The following is a 20,963-nucleotide window of genomic DNA, read 5'->3' as shown; positions in this document are numbered from 1 at the left end:
CTTAAACAAACTAAGCTAATCTCTGGCTCTCTGTTGAAGAACGTCAGGCCCCGAACAATTCCCAGGGTGCACTGCAGATCTCAGAACCAGACCTTGGTTTCCTTGTCAAGCCCCATGACTTGTGGCTGGTGGAGATTTCATAATAAATATATATATATATATATAGCCTGGGGGATGGTCCATTCATACTCAGATCACAGAACCAACCCAAGATACAAGGGAGCTTTGTCCTGCCATGTATCTGTTGAGAGAAGAAGGCCTAATAGTTTTGACTAACTTCTCAGTTAATTATAATTTTTAACCTCAGCTAGAAACTCTCACACCAAAATGAGGATTTCAGTAAAAAAGAAGCCTCAGACATTATCTCCCTTTTGTATTAGTATGCAGAAAAGGTCTGACTCTGCGAAGGAACCTCTCCATGAACTCAATGAATATGAATTTGCTGGATTTCATATGTGGTGCTGATTTGTTTTATTTTATTTTTTCCCATTTAAAGCAACTTGTAACATTATTTGAAAAGGTGTTAAATAAATAAAGTGTATCATTATTATTATTATTCAAAACCTGCGTCATTTAGTCCGTTTGAGTCAGACTAATTGTTTTCCATTATGGTACTATTAATTTGGACAGATCACACAGCAATTACACTTTTACACTAGTGGACCAAACAAACACAGTAAGAATCTTTAGAGGAATTATAGGTTTCAAAACCCCCTTTGTGTATCACCAGTGTTTGGTAAAGACTCACATTTAAAATCTTAAACACTGACACTTTTACAGCACTAACACTGAGAACAGCAGCTGCTGTCTCATCTAATCAAATTATTTCATTTGCAACTTGTTTTGTATAATGGACTTTATTAACAGCAGTCAATAATATAGCTCAAAAACAACAAGCAAGTCATTCTCACCAAAACTTAATGTTAGTGCAAAAAAAACCCCATCATGATCCTATACATTCGGAAGAAAATCACAGCTGCACAACGACCAAACATGAATGGTACTCATGTTGAATAAAGGAATGGTGTCGATACAGTACTCCAAGGCAGATCCAGCAGTAGTTGAAATGGACAATCGGCCAAACACTGAAGCATGACATTACACTCAGGAATCACAGGGATGTGAGTCTCCTGGCCTGATAAGGACCTGCTTTGTATACACAATCCTCCCATTCAATCTTGGATATATTACCAATATAAGAAGCACACATTCAAATCCTTCTTCTATTACTGTGATCACATCCATAATTTATCTAATTAACTGTATCTAGTGATGTAGGGCTCTTCTGCAAAGATCACTTTGCTACTCATCACAGACATTCTTCAGATACAAACTGGGAGAAATCTAATGTTTAACATGATTAAAAACTAATACATATTTAACCACAAGTCTCATTTCAGTGGTAGTGGAGCAGTTTCTGAAATGGAAAAACCGCATTTGTCTTCAGATGAGTGACTTGCCGTTGATCTGCCGTTTCCTCTCGAGAATCGAGTCCATGCAACTTAAGTTTGGCACAGAAGGGAGCAGAAAGTTTGGTACAAAAGCAAAAAATACAAAGGAATAATGCCCCATCTAACAAGTAACTACATCAGGAAAATGTGATAAAGATACTTCTTCTATTTATCAAAGTATCTTTGCATTTTTTTATGATTCACAAAACAAAACATATAACAATTCCATATGCACACACCACTTCAAGTCTCACAAAATTCAAAAATCTAAATATTACAAGAAAAAAAACAAAAAAAACGAGAGCACAGTGAGAGAAAACCTGCACACTGTCAATAATCAAAAACATTAGTTATGTGTTTTTATCATGCTGGTTTATTTATGTAAATTGGAATATTAGTAAGTATGTGATCTTTTATGGTCATTCTCTTTAAGTTAAGAGAATACAATGGGATGTAGAGAAAAACAGTGAGACTGCCCTTTGGATACACAAGAACAACAATGTAAGGATTTAGGCCAGTTTCATCTTCGTCAGCAGACAAAGACAGACTTTAACTCATACAATGACACATACAATTAAACATATGCATAGAAAAAGCGAAAATTCAGGCTCCTGTTAAATCAACTTTTCTACTATAAATGCTTGAAATAATGGTCAACCCTTGGCCTTGGAAAAGCAGATAATTTAAGTTAAATTATCTAATGGACTGAGGGCTCAAGACAAAGCTCCTCTTTTATTTGGAACTCAGTGGAAATGAATACAACCGCCTACTCGCTGTAGCTACAACATCATTAAATATGTATAATAATATATGGTGAAAGAGAAAATACAACTCTCACATCACTGAATCTTTGAAAGCACATCTTCTTCACTCACAAAGCTGAGCTTTGGCCAACTCTGTCTTCTTTTCTAAAACGTCACCGTCCCCATTAGATGATAATACACACCACCTCATGTGGACAAACCCGCATTCACACGACTTATACAATCACTGTATAACCTCGAACGTGGGGCACAGCTGCAATTAGTGGGTAGAAAAGAGGTGGAAAGCCCTGTGGCTCTCTCTGCTTGTTGCTACAGTGTCTGAACTCTGTTGCCGTGTCTAGTCTGCCACTGTAGACTTACCTTCTCAACACCACTATGTTGCCTTTCCAAGCTGTGGATACTCAGGCAACTGTGGACTGTTTAGCTGTTTTTAGGAAATGCTCGATTAGCATGTTAGTTATACAGAGCTGCAGAGCTGTAGCGCAAATTGATAAACTGCAGATGTATTATGTACCAATATCTATTTCTTTGCACCACAAAAGGTGACACAAAGTTTATCAGTGACTGTTTGGTTGTCCGAAATATTGGCATGAATGGTTTGCATTCCCAAAGTAGCATAACCCCCCCCTCCCTCCCTCCCCTCCACTGGACAAATTGAACTGACTCTTTAGAGTGTCAGGAAATGAATCAAGTAAACAACAGTGGGAGGCAGGGCGAAAAAGAGGGAGTAGGAAAGAGAATGGATGATGAAGAGGATGAGAACAGGTGAGAGAGAGATGTTGGAGCTGGGGGTCGGTAAGGTAGGTGGCATGTTGTCCTGCCTTGTACAGGTGGTGGTGGGGTTGTAACAACCTCTGCTGGGGGTTGTTGCTTTCAGCTCCGGGACTCAGGACCTGGCTTCATCTTCATTTCTCTCTGTAGTACAGCAGGTACATCTTCAGAGGCTCGGGCAGCGGCAGGCCCAGTATCCTCTCTCTAAGCACGTTCACGGCTGGCTGGGGCCGGAGCAGCTCCCCGGTCTCCTTCTCCTCCTCCTCTTCCTCCTGCTCTTCCTCTTCGTCCTCTTCCTCCACCGTCTCCTCCTCTTCCACCACCCCTCCTGCTCCTCTCCCCGCCCTCCTGCTCCCTCTCATCTGCCGCCTCGCCTCCCTCTCTCCTGCCTCCTCCTCGTCCTCCGCTCTCCCTCCCTGGTTGTTGTTGCTGTCCAGAGGAGCGGGGCCGATACCACTGCTGGCCACCACCTGACGGGTGGCCAGGACTAGGGCGTTGCAGTGGCGCCGGTGGACGCGTCGGCGTTTGAAGCGAGGGCCGTACTTATGGAGCCCGGCCACCGCCAGACCCCTGCCCACGCTGAACGAGGAACCTCGGCCACGTGACTGGCTGTCTCCTGCATTTGTGGTCACTCTGAGGGTGTGGCGGATGCAGATACGAGCCAGCTCCTGTAACGTCCGTACTTCATACTTGGCTGCAAAATTGAGAACCACGAGAAAACAGGACGGAAAATAGGAAGGCGAGAGAGAGAGACAACAAAAGTGAATAATTAGATACGTACTATATGTGTCAAAATTCACATTTGAATAAAAGCTATAGGAGACAATATCACACTTACGTAGTGGGACAGTCTTGGGTTTGCCATTTGTGCTGTGTTTAGGCAGCACCAGAGGAGCGAAGGACACAGAGATGATCTTTTTGGTCTCCCAGCTGTTCGACCCCGTCCGGGTGATCTTGGTCAACTGCAGGAAATACAGCACAAGATGATTAAATTCAGTAACTTCAACAGGCTGCTTTCTATTTATAGTTCCAACTGTCCAAGAAGTGTGTACAATGTGTGTGTACAATGTGTGTTATTGTACTATAATAAACCAATTCGTCCCAAGAAATGTTTCAAAAGCAGATATTCAACATTGCAAAAGCTGTATTGAGATTATCAAAACTACATTCAGATACAAGGTATCTAGAGATCAAGGTATCTAGAGATAGTAGAGATACAAGGTTCTGCATATACATTATAACAAAGCCACTAAGATAGCAACCTTTCCAGACACTCACTAAGACAAGAAGGTGACAGTAATATCAAAGAATATGCAGTAAAATTGTACTTTAACCCCCCCCCTTTTAGAATTAATAAGCAGTATAAACATTTATTAATTGGTTTATAACTCACTATATTGTAGTTGTAAGCAGATAAGGGAATTTTAAGTGTTTATTAGAGCACAGTATTTGTCAACAGTCAGAACTTAGTAGAAGTATTAGTAGAAAGTAGAAACTGTTTTTATGGATCAAAAATCATTCCTATACAAATGCTGTTATTAATTTGCTAACAGTAATTAAGTAGTTCCTTTTGGCTCTGCACCGGAACAGCGACAAGCTGTGGATTAGTAGCCTATTTGCATTACTGACGTTACTGTATTTGTAAACAGCACAATACTGTTTTAGGTTACCTAATTTGAACTTTAGAAAGTTATATTTTATATGCAGTACTGTACAGCCATATACTGTATTCAAATAATACGAAGTACAGTCATTTAATTTCTAGCTGTATTGTATTTTGAAACAGTCAATAAAAGTCTTTATATTCATGTAATAAATATACAAATGTTAATTAGATGGTAATCTGCATGAGAAATAAAGAAAAAAAGTGGTTATAATGATCATCCACTTATACATCAATTGGACCCAGACAGACGTGATCACTATATAAGGTACAAGGAAATATCTATCTATACAAGGTTTCCACTGTATTATTATAACTGTGTTTTACTATACTGTCATTGATTATTTATAAACTAGCCTCCTCTTATGGGAGCTCACAGAAGGAATTATAGTTGTTGTCAAATGCATAAATAATTAACATGCACATCTGCTTGCAACTACATTATTGTGTGGCAAGTCATTAAATAAATCCAAATAAGGTTAAAATCAAGGCAACTGGACTTGGTAGAAGATACTCAAAAACATTTTGTTTGTTGTTTTCATCCAAAAGGCTTCTTCAGTTCTGACAGGCAGAGAATCCCAGCTATTTAACCTCTGTGGGGTCATGTTATTTATTAAATGTTTATATACTGCCTGTAAATGCTAAATCGAGGGACTTAAAGTGTTGCTGCAGATTTTAACTATTGTGCACAAACCTTTTCCTCCAGCGGCATCACCAGGATGCCCCCCACCTTGAGCAGGTTCTTCATGTAATCCTCGTGCTCCTTCTGCACCCCGGCGCCGCAGTACACCCTGTGATACTGACGGCTCTCTGGAGGAATCTCCAGGCAGTTACCCACAACGAAGGACGGCTCACAGAACTCAAATCTGAAGAGAGTCACAGGAGCGATGAAAAACAATGTACACAAGAGTGAAAGATGTGAAAACAATAAAAATGTCACAGAACGTTTGGAAACCTACTTGTCAAAGCTGTCGCTGGTTTTGATGAAGGAGTCGAGTTTCTGGTAGGCATACTCAATCACATCTGCATGTAACTCTATTCCATGATTCACTCCAAATGGTCCTGGAACATATCACAGTTTTAAATGAACCACATTTACATGAACACAAAGTCTTTAAGGTGTGCTAACGAGTGTCTACAAGATTTTCCCAAAGCTCCACTTAAAATGAAGGGAGACTTTGGAATAGTTTACCTCTCACTCTTCATCCAATTTAATCAACATTTTTCTCTCACTGTGCTTTTCTTGACTGACTGCTTTTCTAATGATATTTCTGTTTTGGATCTATTTGATATTCTTGTGTTTCTTACTAGCGTGCCTGTTTAATATTTAACGCTGAATGTTTTTCAATGAGAAGCACACAAAGGTGGGGTATGCGAGTCTGGAAAAAGCTAATTCAACACACTTTTTGTTAAATCTCCTCACTGTCTGCTAGCTGTCCATTCTGTGCCCGCTGGAAAATAAATAAATGGGAAACAAACAAAGTGGCTCAGACCGAGGCATGAAAACAGATGCGGAGGTTGCTGTTTCTGCTTGACAGGTGGGTAACATTAGTGTTTTTAGGTTGTTGTGATGTTAGCTATAGTAGCAGAAGAGACAGAGTAAGCACTGCTGCACACAAAACTTTAATTATCATCCCCTGGCATCAGGATTCGTGACAGGAAAGCTACTTTTGTTAAAAAGGGCCAGAGGCTGCACAAATCCATTCTCATGAATACTGTATTTTACAGACATTTTCCTATCTGGAGAAGGTGTGCTGGCTCTGGGACATCTCGTCCTCTCTGCATGTTAGCTTCACAACTGTAGCAACAGTTTGCTAACCCTAGTTCACACACTACTTCACTGTAGTTTTGTAAAAACATTCTTAACAACTGACTTGCTAGTTTGTATTCTGTTGTATTTTGGATGCTGGGTTTGTGTGTTTGCATGTCGTTTGTTTGATGGCGGAGCTTCTGAACGAGCACCGAAGGGATGGGTGCATTTGTTTGCCTGTCGAGTTCAAATATCAACAAGCTATGTCCAGAATCACATGCCCCACCTTTAATAACCCCTATTTAGAAAAGTGCTCTATGAATAAATCTGTATGAATAAATCTTTACTTAATTACTTATTAACATAGTCTCTTTTTTTGCTTGAAATGTCAATGTAACCATGGAATGCATATTATTGATTTATTCAGTAAACCAACTCAAGTAGAACAGATTATATGAATGTAGAATATGTACAGCGCTGATTTTCTCTCTAAGCTCTGATCTCGTGGTCCCCACAAGGAAACACTGATCTCAGCACAGCAGGGTGTTATAGAATATTTCTTAGGTTTTTTTAATTGATGTAACAGGGAAATGTAAGACAGGTCTAGCTTGGAGTCATTAGCTGACCCCACAAGTGTTCACTGACCTTCCAGCTCTAGTTATTTCTCTCATGTATCTGTCCTTGTTAGGGAGATGACAGACTGATAAGGCAGAGACAGAAGCTCAGGCATCAGGCTAGCAGATATCGCTGTTCTCTGGGAATCTTACAAGGTTGAGTCCTACAAGAATGTTGTAGAACTTTCTATCTCAACAGATTAGAGTACAACTCATGGATAGTAATAGATTCCAATATGATGAAGCATTGGAGTCTAAACATCAGATAGATTTTTTGTTCTAGGTTAAGGCCAGCTAAAGATGACCTGATGGAGAAACCTACAGGAACTATAGGGGGAAGACAGAAACATTTGGTGTTGGCATTCGATGTGTTCACATGTTGTATGCTGGCACTGTATCTCCTCGGCCGGGCTCAATAAAACATGTTATGTTAAGTCTTCATCAGTCTCCGAATCTTGTTCACACCTGAACCTGGCTCACAATATTTCTTCAACACAGGGAGCGACGATACTGTAAGTACGGGGAAATGAACTGGACCTTAGTTGATTGCTGGTGACAAACTGTGAAATACTACTCTGCAACTGTAAAAATATAAAGCATCTAATGAAAACCTGCTCCTCCTTTAGTGAATTGTCCAATCACACCAAAGTATAACGTGTATCAGTTCACCAGAGCGTACCTCTGACCTTCACGCTGCGACATGTTTACACTGAGATTCCAGAACAATAATAAAGGAGCTGCATACTCAATTACTGCAGCTATCCACATACCCAGTATGAGGCCGACCATGGTGCTGAGGTAGCCGGTCCCACTGCCAAGGTTGAGGAAGGAGAGGCCTGGATGGAGATCCAAAGCCTCCATCACCTCAGAGTAGATACATGGAGCAGACAGGTGGATGTTTCCATGCCGCCATGCCAAGTCCTAATAACAACAATGGTAGAGATTAACCACCTTTTCTTATACCCACAAATCTTTCAGCCTGTGTAACTCTACAACTACCGGTATGTCCTTAAAAACACGACAAATATCCAGTGATTATTATTCTCATCCAGCAGCGTTTTACTCCAAAACACTGTCATCATGTATGCTGTGAGTTGCTTTGGACCCTGTTTGGGTGATTTCACAGACTTTTGTTTTCCTCACCTTGTAAGCGTTGTCCCGGTATTCATCCAGGTAATAGTCGGCCCTGTCGATGGCTCGAAAAGCCCGCTCCACTAGGTCTGATCGGATGTAGTAAGCTTCCTTCAGGTTGTCAATCAAGTCGTCATTGTCCTCACCGGCACTCACAGCTCCACCCATCTTGACTGAAGGCAAAGAAAAACAGGTGATTAACTAATAAAGACAACAATTATGGGATAAAAGCACATCTACAGTAAGCACTGCTGCACACAAAACTTTGATTATCATCCCCTGGCATCAGGATTAATGACAGGAAAGCTACTTTTGTTAAAAAGGGCCACAGGCTGCACAAATCCATTCTCATGAATACTGTATTTTACAGACATTTTCCTAAAACGATCATTCTTGTTTTGCTTTTTTTTTTTTTTTCTTCAGTTTCAGCTGATGGAAGATTTCAAGAACTTCAGACTTAATAATAAAAATCATACTGTCTATGTTCATGAACAATATAAAAAAAGGTAGAAGGCTGAAGCTTCATACCTCAGCAGTAAAACTCCCACAACTCCATTAGTCAAAATATGTCTCTGATGCAAGCGTCTGAAATGCCGTTTTTGTTGTACAAAACAAGCAACAAGAAGACATCACCTCTGAGAAATTAGAATTTTCCTATTTTGTTTGGACATTTCAATGACTAAATGATAAATTGATTCATTGAGAAAGTAAACATCAGACTATTTGACATTAAAAACAATCGGTAGTTGCAGCCCTAAAAATCCTCCATCACCCATAACATTAATAAAGAATTATGTTGTTTTTAAGTCATTCATTATGTGATTATACTACACTGTACACTACAAAAATGTGACAGTCACAACCTCTCAGCACATGTCTAATATGACAACGCAAACTAGTGGTTATTGATTCAAAATGCATCCAACGCTGAGCTCTTTCGTGCCTAAATGAAGCTTTCGGCAGCAGAATACAACTGTAGGTGTGAATGCTGCTGCAGTGGTTCAGGGTGGTGTTAAAAACAACACCAGAGGGCAATGCCAAAAGGACAAGAGATCACAGGGTGCACTGGCTGCCAAATGCTGGCCACAGCCATGAGGCCATAAAAGAACAAAGGGCCATGTGCATTTAAATTTTACTGGACCTCTTGCTTTTCATGCCACCTGAGTTGAGTCGACATGATGCTGTCGGGTGCGGAATTAATAAAGGAACAAACAGCAGCTCAAAATGAATATCCATGTTCAGGGAAGAGGATCCAGAATGAGATGTTGCTCCTGTGAATATCATAAACTTCTACTTTATGATTCGTTAGCACAGGTGACCACAGGGGGGCACTGTAACCCCGTCTGTAACACACTAAGTGGTTTAGTAGGCTAGTAGGGTACACACTTCCTGCAAAACGCTGCCATTTGAGCTTCGCAATTCATTCGCTGATTAAATGAATAAGCTATCACTTGCATTCTTACGTTCGCATGTTGTTTAAGGAGGGTCAAACGTCACGCCACGACCTGTAACGACCTGCAGGTTTTTGTTTTCCCCGCATTGAGCCACAGCCTGCACGTTGTTGCGGCTGCCATTTGCGCCACTCGGGTGATCCAGATTCGAATAAACTCGAATATTCAAGCTCTCTGGTCTAACTATCGAGTGGTATAAACAACAGAGACGAAGCATTACACGAAGAACAGACTGTCACGCAGCTGCAAGGTCAACACAGGCAGAAAAAACCGCATTCTCTTCGTCGCTGGAAAAGAAGAAAGATCGAGACAAGAGCTAACGTTAACTGCTGGCGGTGTGGAAACGAGCCGCTGGCTCTCCCCGCCGCCTCCACGATGAACCCTGATGAAGCTCAGGTTATACCTTGTGAAAATGCCGACTGATATGATCTGCTTAGCGGGTTTCCTTGTGTCCAGGCTTTTGTTGTTGGAGGGATCCAGTCACAAACACACCACTGCTGGATGTAAACATTCGGCCAGCTGACGCTCTGACGTCAGACGTAATTTACGCCAGACGAGGGCCCGAAGAGGATGGCCTATATAAAGTCTGTGCTTACAGAGATATTGCATGTCTTAGTTTTAATTGAATTAGCCCTGTTAGTGACTGTGTTGCTGTACTGGGCCCATGCATTAAACCGATGTCCTACCATAGGCTTACTTAAGTAAAGACATTCTGACACCTTACAGTATGAAAAAGCAGAGCTGCATGTAACATTATTGATGGCTGAATTTAATTTAGCTGCTTCAGTTTCAGGCACGCAGGCCACTGTTTCATGGACATTCGATTGGTGCTGTGACAAGTCCAAATGTCCGCAGGGGAAAAGGCCTGTTGACCAGGCTACTTGAAAAATCCACTGAAACAAATGTTTCAGCTATTAAGGCTGTTTTTTTGTGTTGGATTGCATTGTATACTATATAACAATGTACATGGTTTTCTGGTCACTCGTAAATCTAGCTCACAGAAATGGTATACTTTTTATAAAACATTGTGATAATTGTCATAATATTTGTAATAATAATCTTTACTCTGTACCAAGGCCACAGCCACGTTTCTGGCACTGTCTTTACACTTTGTACTGTTTTTACGGTGTGTTTCCTGACTCTACATTTGCTGTTAAATTAATCAAAGACATGGTTTAAGAAATATGCTAGCACAAAACTGACATAGTGAAAGCTGAATAAAACACTGAAACAGAGCATCTCTTTGGGGGATTTAGCTTTCTGACATGTTGTCAACTTTATTCTGTCGGTACAAATATTCTCACCACTGGCTTACCTGCCTGCATGCCTTTAAAGATTATCATATCCTGTTTGGAAACAACAGTGATCAATATTCTCAAACCACAACATCATATAAATCTTGAGAAAATAAATAATTTCACACAACATTAATGTCTTTGTTACATTCAAAGTGGATCATTTGTGATTTATTAAATAAATCTGTCCAGCAAAATTTAACTGCCACCCAAAATGACATTTCCATTTATCAAGACGGTCTAAGGAACTGTGTGAGTGTGACAGGCAAGACTTTATGTTTGTTTATGTAATTTCTTGTTGAGGTGTACTCACAGTAACTCAATAATACAGTTTAATATCCTCCACAGCAAACTGAATAAACCCATGTCATACAAACACCAGTCAATTCACAGGTTCCTTATTGTCGGTATTCACTTTTCAGGTATAGTATGTCCCTTATACAAAGAACAGCCTTATATGTAAAGTAACTACAATGTAAGACAAACAAATAAAAAAAAGTACAGTAAAACAAATGATACATACCATTTTACACATGTTTACAAATTAAATCCCATCAATCACCTAATTGGCTATCCAAACCCCTCTGTCTGTCTGGACACAGCATTTAATCTGATATTTGCTGTGATGCTTCCTCTGTCTCAGGATCCACCTCTCCCTCGGACCAAACACATCACACCTTTCACATGTCTTACATCGTATATATGTGTATGAGCTGTTGGCCCTCTCCACTGTCAGACTGGTCCATATTCAGAAACTGTGAACGCTAATTAAAACTTTAGATTCTGAGGAGTTGCACTCGTGAATTAAGATATGTCATTAGATGCACTAAAATTTGAGGATTAACATGTTAAATAACACAGATGAAACATGACAGTTAGCTTTAATATTTATACATGAGGATTTAGACAATAAATTAGGATTTAGATTTTTATTTATTATTATATTTAGATGTAATGCATTTTGACAACCAAGACTAAACGTTTGTTTCACTGGGTCAGTGGAAGATATTTATACTTTTGGATTCTGTCTGAAAGCAAACACTGCTGTGACAAAATGAACTCAGAGATCAGAGAATGTCACACAGTGTTTAATGAATAATGATTATCACTATTAACAGCTGCAGAGAAACACAAAGTACCTATGATGATACTCATAGTTCGTGAGTCCACACAACATGTTGATTAACTAAATGTTCCACTAGATGCCAGTGCTGTTCAACATAAAAACTACATGTAACTGCACGTTAACAGCACACGAAGTCCCCCATTTTGTTTACCAGTTGGGAAGACAGTGTGTGTCATGTGCCTGCTTGACCATGCATACTGTGTGTTAATGCATATGACACTGGTGTTACTGCAATGAAAAACTGATCATCTGTCTCTCTCATAACACAAACACATAGACATTTGTCTTAGTATACTTGTGAGGACATTCACTGACATAATGCATTCCCTTGCCCCTTAAACCTAACCATAATCATCACAAGTAAATGTCTAACTGTTCTAACCGTAACCGTCTTAACCCTTAAACAGTCCTTCCCAGACTGAGGACAGGGCAAAATATCTTCACTCTCAAGTTTTAAAACTCAAATCGGTCCTCACAAAGGTAGACGTACACACAGATTCAACATAGTCATACTTGTCTATGATTCTTTATTTTTGTTTTTCATAGAGAACATTTAAAATGGTTCATACCCCCACAATAACTGACATCACTTCTCTGGTTTATAACACTGACACAGGAACAGGGGAACATGTACACAAGTACACAAACACACAGTCACAAATTCGGCCCATCTACAGTGTTTTACTTCCCAAATTAAAAAATTTAAATAAAAAAAAAAAACATGAGACCCCGAGGACACACAGCCAAGGCCTGTCCCACTTTACAAAACGTTGCAGTAGCAAAGGAACGACCACATCTACAAAAGTAACAAAAATGACCATACAATCTATCGTTGTGGAAGTGCTTGTAATTTTGGATGTTTTGTACTTTTTTAAAAGGATATCAATATCAATGCCTAGAAAATCACCAGTAAAAATAGCTCATCTCTGTAAAAATGTGCTAGCAGGACAACCCTTGGCTGTGGATTTTTTTGTCTTTGTCACAAACTTTTTTTTATTCATTTTTTTTTTTTTTGCCATTTTCAACTTGTCTTCAATACAACAACAATAACACTGTTTCTTCTTAATACAAATATGTACAGAGACTTCCACTTGTTTCAAAATAATGCCCTGCACACACTGATGCATTATCTAGGGATGATGATAATGATGATGTTCTTCAGATTCCTTCACAGAAACTGTCCATGCAGTTTGGTACCTGAATCGACAGAATGAGATCACAGTTTCTTTAGCCTAACAAAAGTTTGTTGTTTTGAATCTGTCACAAAATGGTCTCCACCTGCATGGAAAAGACACATTTACACCCCCACCCCCCCACCCCAAGGTCCCATGGATAACAGATCTATATCCAGACCAAACGTTTTCCACAGTATTTGAACCAGGTTTGCCAAGTGTAAACACACCATATCTTGAAATGAGCGGAGTGAGAAAGGCACACATGATAAGACCACACAGTTTGTAACTTCCGCAGGGAGGGGGGTGGGGGTGGGGGGGTGGTAGGGGGCTTTTGGTTTTGCTCAGCTTGATGAAAAGTGCCACTCAACTAGACATTTCTTTCTCATGAGTCAATTTCTATGTGGTGTGTGCGTCAAAGTGGGACCATTCTGCTCTTGACAACCACGCGTCTGTACCTAACATGAAACCGGGATGCAGAGGTGTGCCTCCCCCCCTCTTCAACACACAGCTGGAGTTTGGTCTGGGCTGGCTTCCCTGAAAGTGTCATCATGTTAAATACATTTTCATTCCAGATTCTTTAGGGAAACTGGGCCCTGACCAGTTTGTTTTTTTAAATTTCCTTTGCTATTTAGAATGATAAAACTCCTCACTCCATCACTCAATACTTTTATGTAAATAAGAAAACATACAGTGCGTGGGTGCAGAACCAACCGTAGGCTGCATTTGCTTTCTCAGCTGACATTTTTTGAAAATGCTATGCTTTCATGGCCTCAGTGTTATTAATTTACATACCTCAGTAGACAATTTCATCAAGCAGTTTAAAAGGGGTCATGCCATATCAAATAAGTTAGGAGAATATTCACAGTCTAAACACTCTTGGGTAGTATTCTCGTGCATTTCAAGAGAGGAAGAATATGCTACTTTGTTAACCAAATGCATTAAAACTATCTTTCATGAGGAAAGGTTACACAAGACATGAAGAAGGGGTTTGGGGGGGGGGGGGGTTTAAAAGTCATAAGAAGCTTTGACATTCTCTTGAGTGATGGACACATATTTATGCAACAAACGCCTCCTCCTTAAACAAGGGGGAGATTGTGTAGCCTGGCAAATCAATTTCCCACTCCCACACACTCATCTCATTTCACACGAGGCCTTGATCCAGCCGCTGCTATCGCCTCTAGCCTCAGCTGACTGGCTGACCTATGGCATTGCTCTGTTCTGCTTTAGCAGCTCTCCACGGTCACCTGAGAACCAAACTCTGCTTCCTGTCAATCTCTTTTGGTTTTTGTTTAGAAAAGAAAGTACTGCTTCCTTCTATGCATTTTGGAGCTTTGACAGCACGGGCTGAACCCCATGAACCTAAGAGATGTCTGCATCTGACATAACGTACGGGTTGTTTTTGTATGTGAACTGCAACAAACAGATGTGACAATGCTTTGTAATGCGCCCTCCAGTGGGGGTGAATACTTTCTATTGCTCGTGATCTATTGGGGTCCTTACAAGTCGAGACTCAAATGCTGGCATTTTCAACGATTATTCAGAAAGTGCACAAAGGAGTTTCATTCTACATTGGCTAAAAGCACATTTACAACATGCCTTTGACATCAGAGTTACACAAAGGTATCATACTGTACACCACAGTAGCTGCGACAGATCACTCAAAGGCAGGTTACACTAAAGTCTCCTACTTGCTCATTTCAACATTAGAGAGGATGGGCTCATTGCGAGCAGGCCTGACCAGTAACAATACAATAACTGCACAATGTCGCCAAACACTATGTGCAGAACATTATTCAGAGGCGTCATTTTTTTTATACTATACATGAACTCACATGACACTTAGGAACAAAGAGCCAACCATCTAGTTTCAAAGTGACAGTCATTTCTCAGATTCAGTAGTATAACATACAGCAGAAGTTTTTGACATTTCTGGATCAAGGACAGACCAATAAAGGAAAGGAAAGAAAAGAAAAGGAAACCTATGACAACACTTCCAAAGTTTTGTACTGTATCACCAACAAAGGCTACTTTGCCTTCAGCTTGACTGAATGGTATGTTTAAAGCCACAGTTGAGCAGGTCTTAGTGATATTACATAAGGTGTAACTGCCTCCTATTAGTAACGCCCCACACATCTCTTCTAGACAGCTAGTGATCCTTTGATAAGGTAATACAAGAGAAGAAGAGCAAGTCAACAATTACACTGGAAAAATATATGTATGTTTATATTCATATATATAGCATCTTTAAAATCTATTTATACAGAGTGTATATATAGTGTACTAATGGCCAACTTGGCAGAGAAATAAAGGCATCTGAAACAATCACCACTCTCTTGATGCCGTGGTCTTCCCAGGACCAGACATTGTTACATTGCAGAAATGCGAAGAATCAGGAAAGAAAGTGAATTCTCTTTTTTTCGTTTTTTTTTTTTTTCTCTTTTTAGTGGCACTTTGTGCATCAAAAAATTAAAATCTAGAGTAAGGCTACAAGGGCGTGTATGTTTATCCGATAGAAGTTTGTCAAAGGAGGCCATCCTACAGGATCCTCGAGGGCTGGATATGTCGCTGTGTGTGTGTGTGTGTGTGTGTGTGTGTGTGTGTGTGTGTCTTTTAGACCCATACATCCAGCCTAAACCACGGCTGGAATAGAGCTCAATATATGTACCATTGTACTGATGAAAACAAGAAACAAGAACCAAAATCATCAAAAGCATTACTTAAGCATCTGTGGTACATTACAGAGGTTTTGGGTGAGCCAGTGGTGGCCGCTACAAAGCGCTTGGGAGAGGTAACATTTTGGAACTCTATGTTTTGTTTTTTTTAACATTTCTTGGTTTTCTTTTACCTGACAAAAGCAAACACACGGAGACCAGATAGCAACACCAGATTGCTTTTGTTTTTTTGTCTTTACAATCAGCTGCTGGTATGTCTAGGTATAAGCCTAAGTAATCAAACTGTATTTGTATTGATTTTCTTTATTTAAATATTAGCAGTGGATCTTTAAGACTACTCAGACTCAACCGTCACATCACACACATAAATAACAAAATAAATATACAGCCATATCAGTCAATTTCTTTCATATTAAATAAATAATAAATACATACTTTCTTTTTTTTCCTCAGCAGTGGGTTTCTGAATGTAGCAGTAACAGAAAGAACATAAACAAGAACCCCCAAAAAAACTTCTTTTTGTAAAATTATCAAAAGATTTTTGTCAGTTATAAAACATCTGCACTTAAAAAGGTTTTTAAAAAGTACTCAAAACAAAATATGCCTTGTCAGTTATCTATATAGACTTTTAAAATATTGACGTAAGACATCTGCTAATCGCTTTGACCATGATAATCAGTAAAGATGCATTTTATGTGTGTGTGTTACAAAACAAAGTTAATAAATAGATTGCTTCAAATAAATAAACCTCAATAACATAAATGGCAATAAGTTACAATTTAAAAGTTCACAACTTTAAATAATTCATATATAACAATAATTATTGTACCACAAAAACTATTCATTGAAATGAAGTGCAAATCCTATGTTGATAAATACTATTGATATGACTAACTGAATGTGAAATGTGTGCACACTATTACTATTATCATTTCAGCTTTAAGAAAAGGGGGGAGAAGGATTTATCTGCTGCTTTTTAAATCATGATATCAGCTGTTCCATGAAAAATAAACAGCCCTGGATCTGTCTCATGACCTTGCTTGAAGAATGTTTTTTCCCGCTAAACTGAGTCAACGTTGCGCTGTTGACATGTTTACCACAGTAATACCACAAAGCAAACACATACTCAGTTTAGTGCATGCTTCATATTGCCGGGGTGTGTGCGGTCATGAATCAGAGAGCTAGTGGAGCCGGTGAAAGCACACACTTGCACGCAGTGTATGCTACAGGACAGTACTGAGAGTCATCAGCTCCTCGTCTTCCTGTCACCAAGTTCCTGTGAGCAGTCCTGTGTACACGTTCCTCCATGTTTCAGTTGGTGTGAAGCGCAAAAAATGAACAACCCTCTCCAAAAACAGTTCAGGACACAAAAGAGACAACAGGCAAACATACAGCGTATTAAAACCCCCAGATACAGTCTCTGGTAACATTATGCTTCGTTTCCATCCAGTCTGACTGAAGGATCTGTTTCCTCCTTCTAATCCCAGCAGCAGCATGGTGTGGATTTTGGTCCGCGTCACTTTTCTTCAAACAGAGTGCTCCCTGGGTTGACTTTTTTAAGTTGCCGTTTATTTAAATAACCTGAATTCCCTTTTTGTTTTTGAATCATATTTCAATATATTGTAGAATATTCCAACATCTCTCTTTCATCTCCACCTCCGTCACGCTCCTGCGCTTTAGGACAGTTTGCGCTCTCTCCGTGTGTGTGTGTGCGTGTGAGTGTGTGTGTATGTGTGTCGAGCCTCAGACTTTGATGCCCTTCACTGCTTTGTTGATGCTCTCCAGCAGTGCCTTGTTCTCGGGGCTCTGGAAGCAGTCCTTGTTGGTGTACATGTCGGTCAGGGTGCTCACATAGCTGTCAAAGTTCTGCTCGGTGATTGGCTCCTGCTGTGGTACAAACAACAACCAATCTCAACTGAGAAGAGCAGGGAAACAAACGGCTCTGCGCTGGTCAACACACAAGATACATCTTGAAACATATGCATTAATTTCAACAAAAAGGTGTGTGAGTGGGCCCTGTGTGTGTACATGAACAACAACTTACCATATGTGGCAGGCGTATATTAGCAAGGCTGCGGATTAGGGCGCGGCTGAGGCCAGACAGCTCCATGAACAGGGCCTCGTTCTGCTCCTCGATCACCTTGTTCTCATGTTCAATGCTCTTCAGGTTCTTCTCCATGGAGGAGATCTACAAGACACAGCAACAGGATTTCTATGATTATCTACAAGCACCACTCAGGTTGTACCTTGTCTTTTCAACTTAAAATCAATACTTGAAGATGTTAAATAGAGGTGATATTCTGAAGTTTTCCTATTACTAACAATTAATTGATCATACTAATTAGGATTGTATGTAATACTAAGAAGTAGTGTGTGCATCAGAGCCTGATATATCTCCTTCCTCTGAGCCATTGAGCTCCATTGTTGTCCAGAAGCTTGTGAAAACACATCAGTGAGCCTCAATGTTGCAGTGGGTGGCATGTTCCTTTATCACCATGAACACACACACTCTAGTTTATTTTGACTCCATCCCACATACACCGATCTGCCATACTCACTAGCTAAAAATAGCGCCTGACAAACTCTTCCTCTGACACAACATATTCTTACAGATTTATTTCTTCAGGACTTGGGGCTGAGAGCAAACAGTCTGGTGTATGAAAATATGAAAGTACAGAGAATACAATGATGGTTCTGCTCTTGAGATTTCACTTGTCTTATCCTTGAAAGGGAACCTATGTAATTTTTGCTGAACAGCGGCCACTGTGGCCACAAGTGGTAATTACATGACAATGGTAAATGCTAAAACGTAGTTTAACAGTAGTAGGAGAGAGAGTTTCCAGCAAACAGACTGAATAATGTCAGTTACAAAGCAATATTTATCTTACATTTGCTAACATTACCCACCACAAGTTACTGGTCATATCAGATCAGGTAATGTTATAGCTGCAAAACATTGCTATAGCTTTTTAATTATTTTTTTTCATTAGGAAGATAAAGTTTGTGTTCAATCATAAGGCTTTTCCATTTGTGATAGTTTAAGAATAAAACAAATGCTAAAGTTTTACAGCTGTGTCTTTGTAATATCTCAACAACATGTAACATCAAATGTTCCTTAAAGCTGGGGTAGGCAATTTTTATGATATGCCTTTTTTGTTATATTTGTTAAAATTCTCTTTAAATCCCAATTGATACACCAAATGCTCTGATAGAAAACGAAAATCAAATCTGGTATCTGTGGCTGGTGCAGGGCGACTAGTGCAGGCACTGTGCATGAACAGGTGTTTTGGCTGAGCGGCTTTGGAGGGGGGCCTGAAGGTAGGGGGTGGTATTTTTCAGTTTTCAAAATCTAGCTCTCTCTGGCTAGTTTCACCAACATTGCCTAGCTTCAACAGACTCAAGTGACTGTATTGAGTACTTTAACTCCCACAGTCTAATTGCGGTAAAACACATCAGCATTTCTGTCCTGAAAGAACCCAACACATGTTCAGCAGTTGATGTGTTGAAACAAAACAAAAGTAGAGACACACACCTGAGTCTGCAGGTTGACCATGTCAGCCTCCATTTCATTGTTGGATTCATTGAGATCGTTAATCTCTTTGTTGAGCTGCTTGATGTCCTCATCGTTGTCCAAAACTAAAGGAGAATTCAGATACATTAGATTAGAAAAGAAAACTATGGACTGTACTATGCATTTTCCATGGTATGTCTAACTTTGCTACTTTGGAATAAAGAGTATATTAGTTTTGTTAAAGTGATGTTGTATTGAGTTTCAGGTATATTCTGAATGCTAACTGTTCACTTGGTTCCATACCTGACATTCTTTGCTATACAAAACGATTTGTAGCTGTATTGATTGGTCAAGTGTACATTGACATTTATAGTTTTAACTTTGACAGACTTTCCCCTTTACTTTGTCTAAAAACTTTTAAGTTAAGTTCATTTAAGTGCTCTAGAAAATAGTCAGTATGTTTTTGCACATACATATACGTGTAAATACACAGACCCACATACAAATATATTTGGAGTTTTTTGTTTTTTTACCATCACTGGCTCGGAACTTGGTGCTCAGGTAGTCCTCTGTGGGGAACTTGGCCTTCTTCTTGGCGAATAAGGCTCTGGGGCATCCTGAGAGGCTGGAGACACAAGTGACACACAGAGGGTGGGGGTCATACAGTCATGTGTATTACACTGTGGCCTGAGTTATCACTTTATATCTAAACACACCAGCATCAGTATGTGTACACATACAAGGAATATGATTCCAATTTTAAGTTGCTCTCAATGTACACACATAACATTTTACAGGAAAATAGAAATAGGCATACAGCTCCTACATCTACATAAGTAGATGAAAATAAGTAGGCGTTTATGTATATATATATATATATATATATATATATATATATTTATATATTATGTATTTAAATGAAGATGTTGAATACAAAATTATAGACATGGAAGTTCCTTAAACCTTCTACACAGGACTTAATTTGCATAAAGTTGTTCTAAAGTCTAAATCCACATTCACTATCTTCTCTCTTATATAGTTAGTAAAGACCAAATAAAATATAGCCGCAAGCGGCGATTCGCGGGTTCACACCTTTTATTGCAATATTGACATCAAAATGATTTCACACATATGGTTCAACATTGTTATAAAACACATCCTGCAAGTTTTGTAACAACTGGACAACCATTTTCTGATCTATAGCTTGATTTGTATCATTCCACGTCCAGTTACGATGTATTTAAAGCGCCCCCTAGTGGTGGATTTGAATGAGACTTTCAGGGTATGTGTGAGGTGCTGATGTAGACATATCCTGAAAGTTTTATGTTGATTGGACAAACAATATGCATTTTGTAGCCTGTTTTGCATTTTATCCCCTGCAGTTTGTTTGCATTTATAGCGCCCTCGGGTGTTTGATTTGAATGAAACTTTCAGGGCATGTTTCAGTTATTTATGTGGACATATCCTGAGAGATTTGTGATGATTGGAGAATGAATATGGGATTTATAGTGTAATTTGTGTAATGCTAAGCACCTGGCTTGCGCTTGTAGCGCCCCCTAGTGATGTATGTTCATCAAACTGTCCAGGTA

General features: G+C 39.5%; 2 protein-coding genes across 8 annotated transcripts in view; both read right to left on the bottom strand.

The window, feature by feature from the left end:
* Nucleotides 1-841: 841 nt before the first annotated feature.
* Nucleotides 842-10,144, bottom strand: LOC119905777 (protein-L-isoaspartate O-methyltransferase domain-containing protein 2). Its single transcript, XM_038723093.1, has 7 exons — nt 9,999-10,144; nt 8,157-8,317; nt 7,784-7,934; nt 5,609-5,711; nt 5,344-5,515; nt 3,825-3,948; nt 842-3,680 (listed from the first exon to the last, which is right to left on the bottom strand). The coding sequence occupies exons 2-7, from the start codon at nt 8,310-8,312 to the stop codon at nt 3,121-3,123; spliced, it is 1,266 nt and encodes a 421-aa protein (XP_038579021.1). The 5' UTR covers nt 8,313-8,317; nt 9,999-10,144; the 3' UTR covers nt 842-3,120.
* A 2,388-nt stretch (nt 10,145-12,532) lies between these two features.
* myt1b (myelin transcription factor 1b) overlaps nt 12,533-20,963 on the bottom strand; it is a 105,323-nt gene continuing 96,892 nt past the window's right edge. For 6 of the 7 annotated variants that reach the window (XM_038723685.1, XM_038723689.1, XM_038723688.1 and 3 more), the window contains 4 exons: nt 19,908-19,999; nt 19,396-19,499; nt 17,908-18,051; nt 12,533-17,750 (listed from right to left, as the gene is read on the bottom strand). In XM_038723685.1, coding sequence (XP_038579613.1) covers nt 17,607-17,750; nt 17,908-18,051; nt 19,396-19,499; nt 19,908-19,999 — 484 coding nt within the window. In that variant the 3' untranslated portion in view covers nt 12,533-17,606. The remainder of the gene's footprint in view (nt 17,751-17,907; nt 18,052-19,395; nt 19,500-19,907; nt 20,000-20,963) is intronic. The other variant, XM_038723686.1, reaches the window with a different exon arrangement.

This window comes from Micropterus salmoides, unplaced genomic scaffold (genome assembly GCF_014851395.1).
Source record: "Micropterus salmoides isolate LMB-PRFRI ecotype aquatic unplaced genomic scaffold, ASM1485139v1 Ms_hic_scaffold_16, whole genome shotgun sequence".
In the NCBI taxonomy this organism is placed as follows: Eukaryota; Metazoa; Chordata; class Actinopteri; order Centrarchiformes; family Centrarchidae; genus Micropterus; species Micropterus salmoides.
This window is presented reverse-complemented; position numbering and strand designations above follow the sequence as displayed.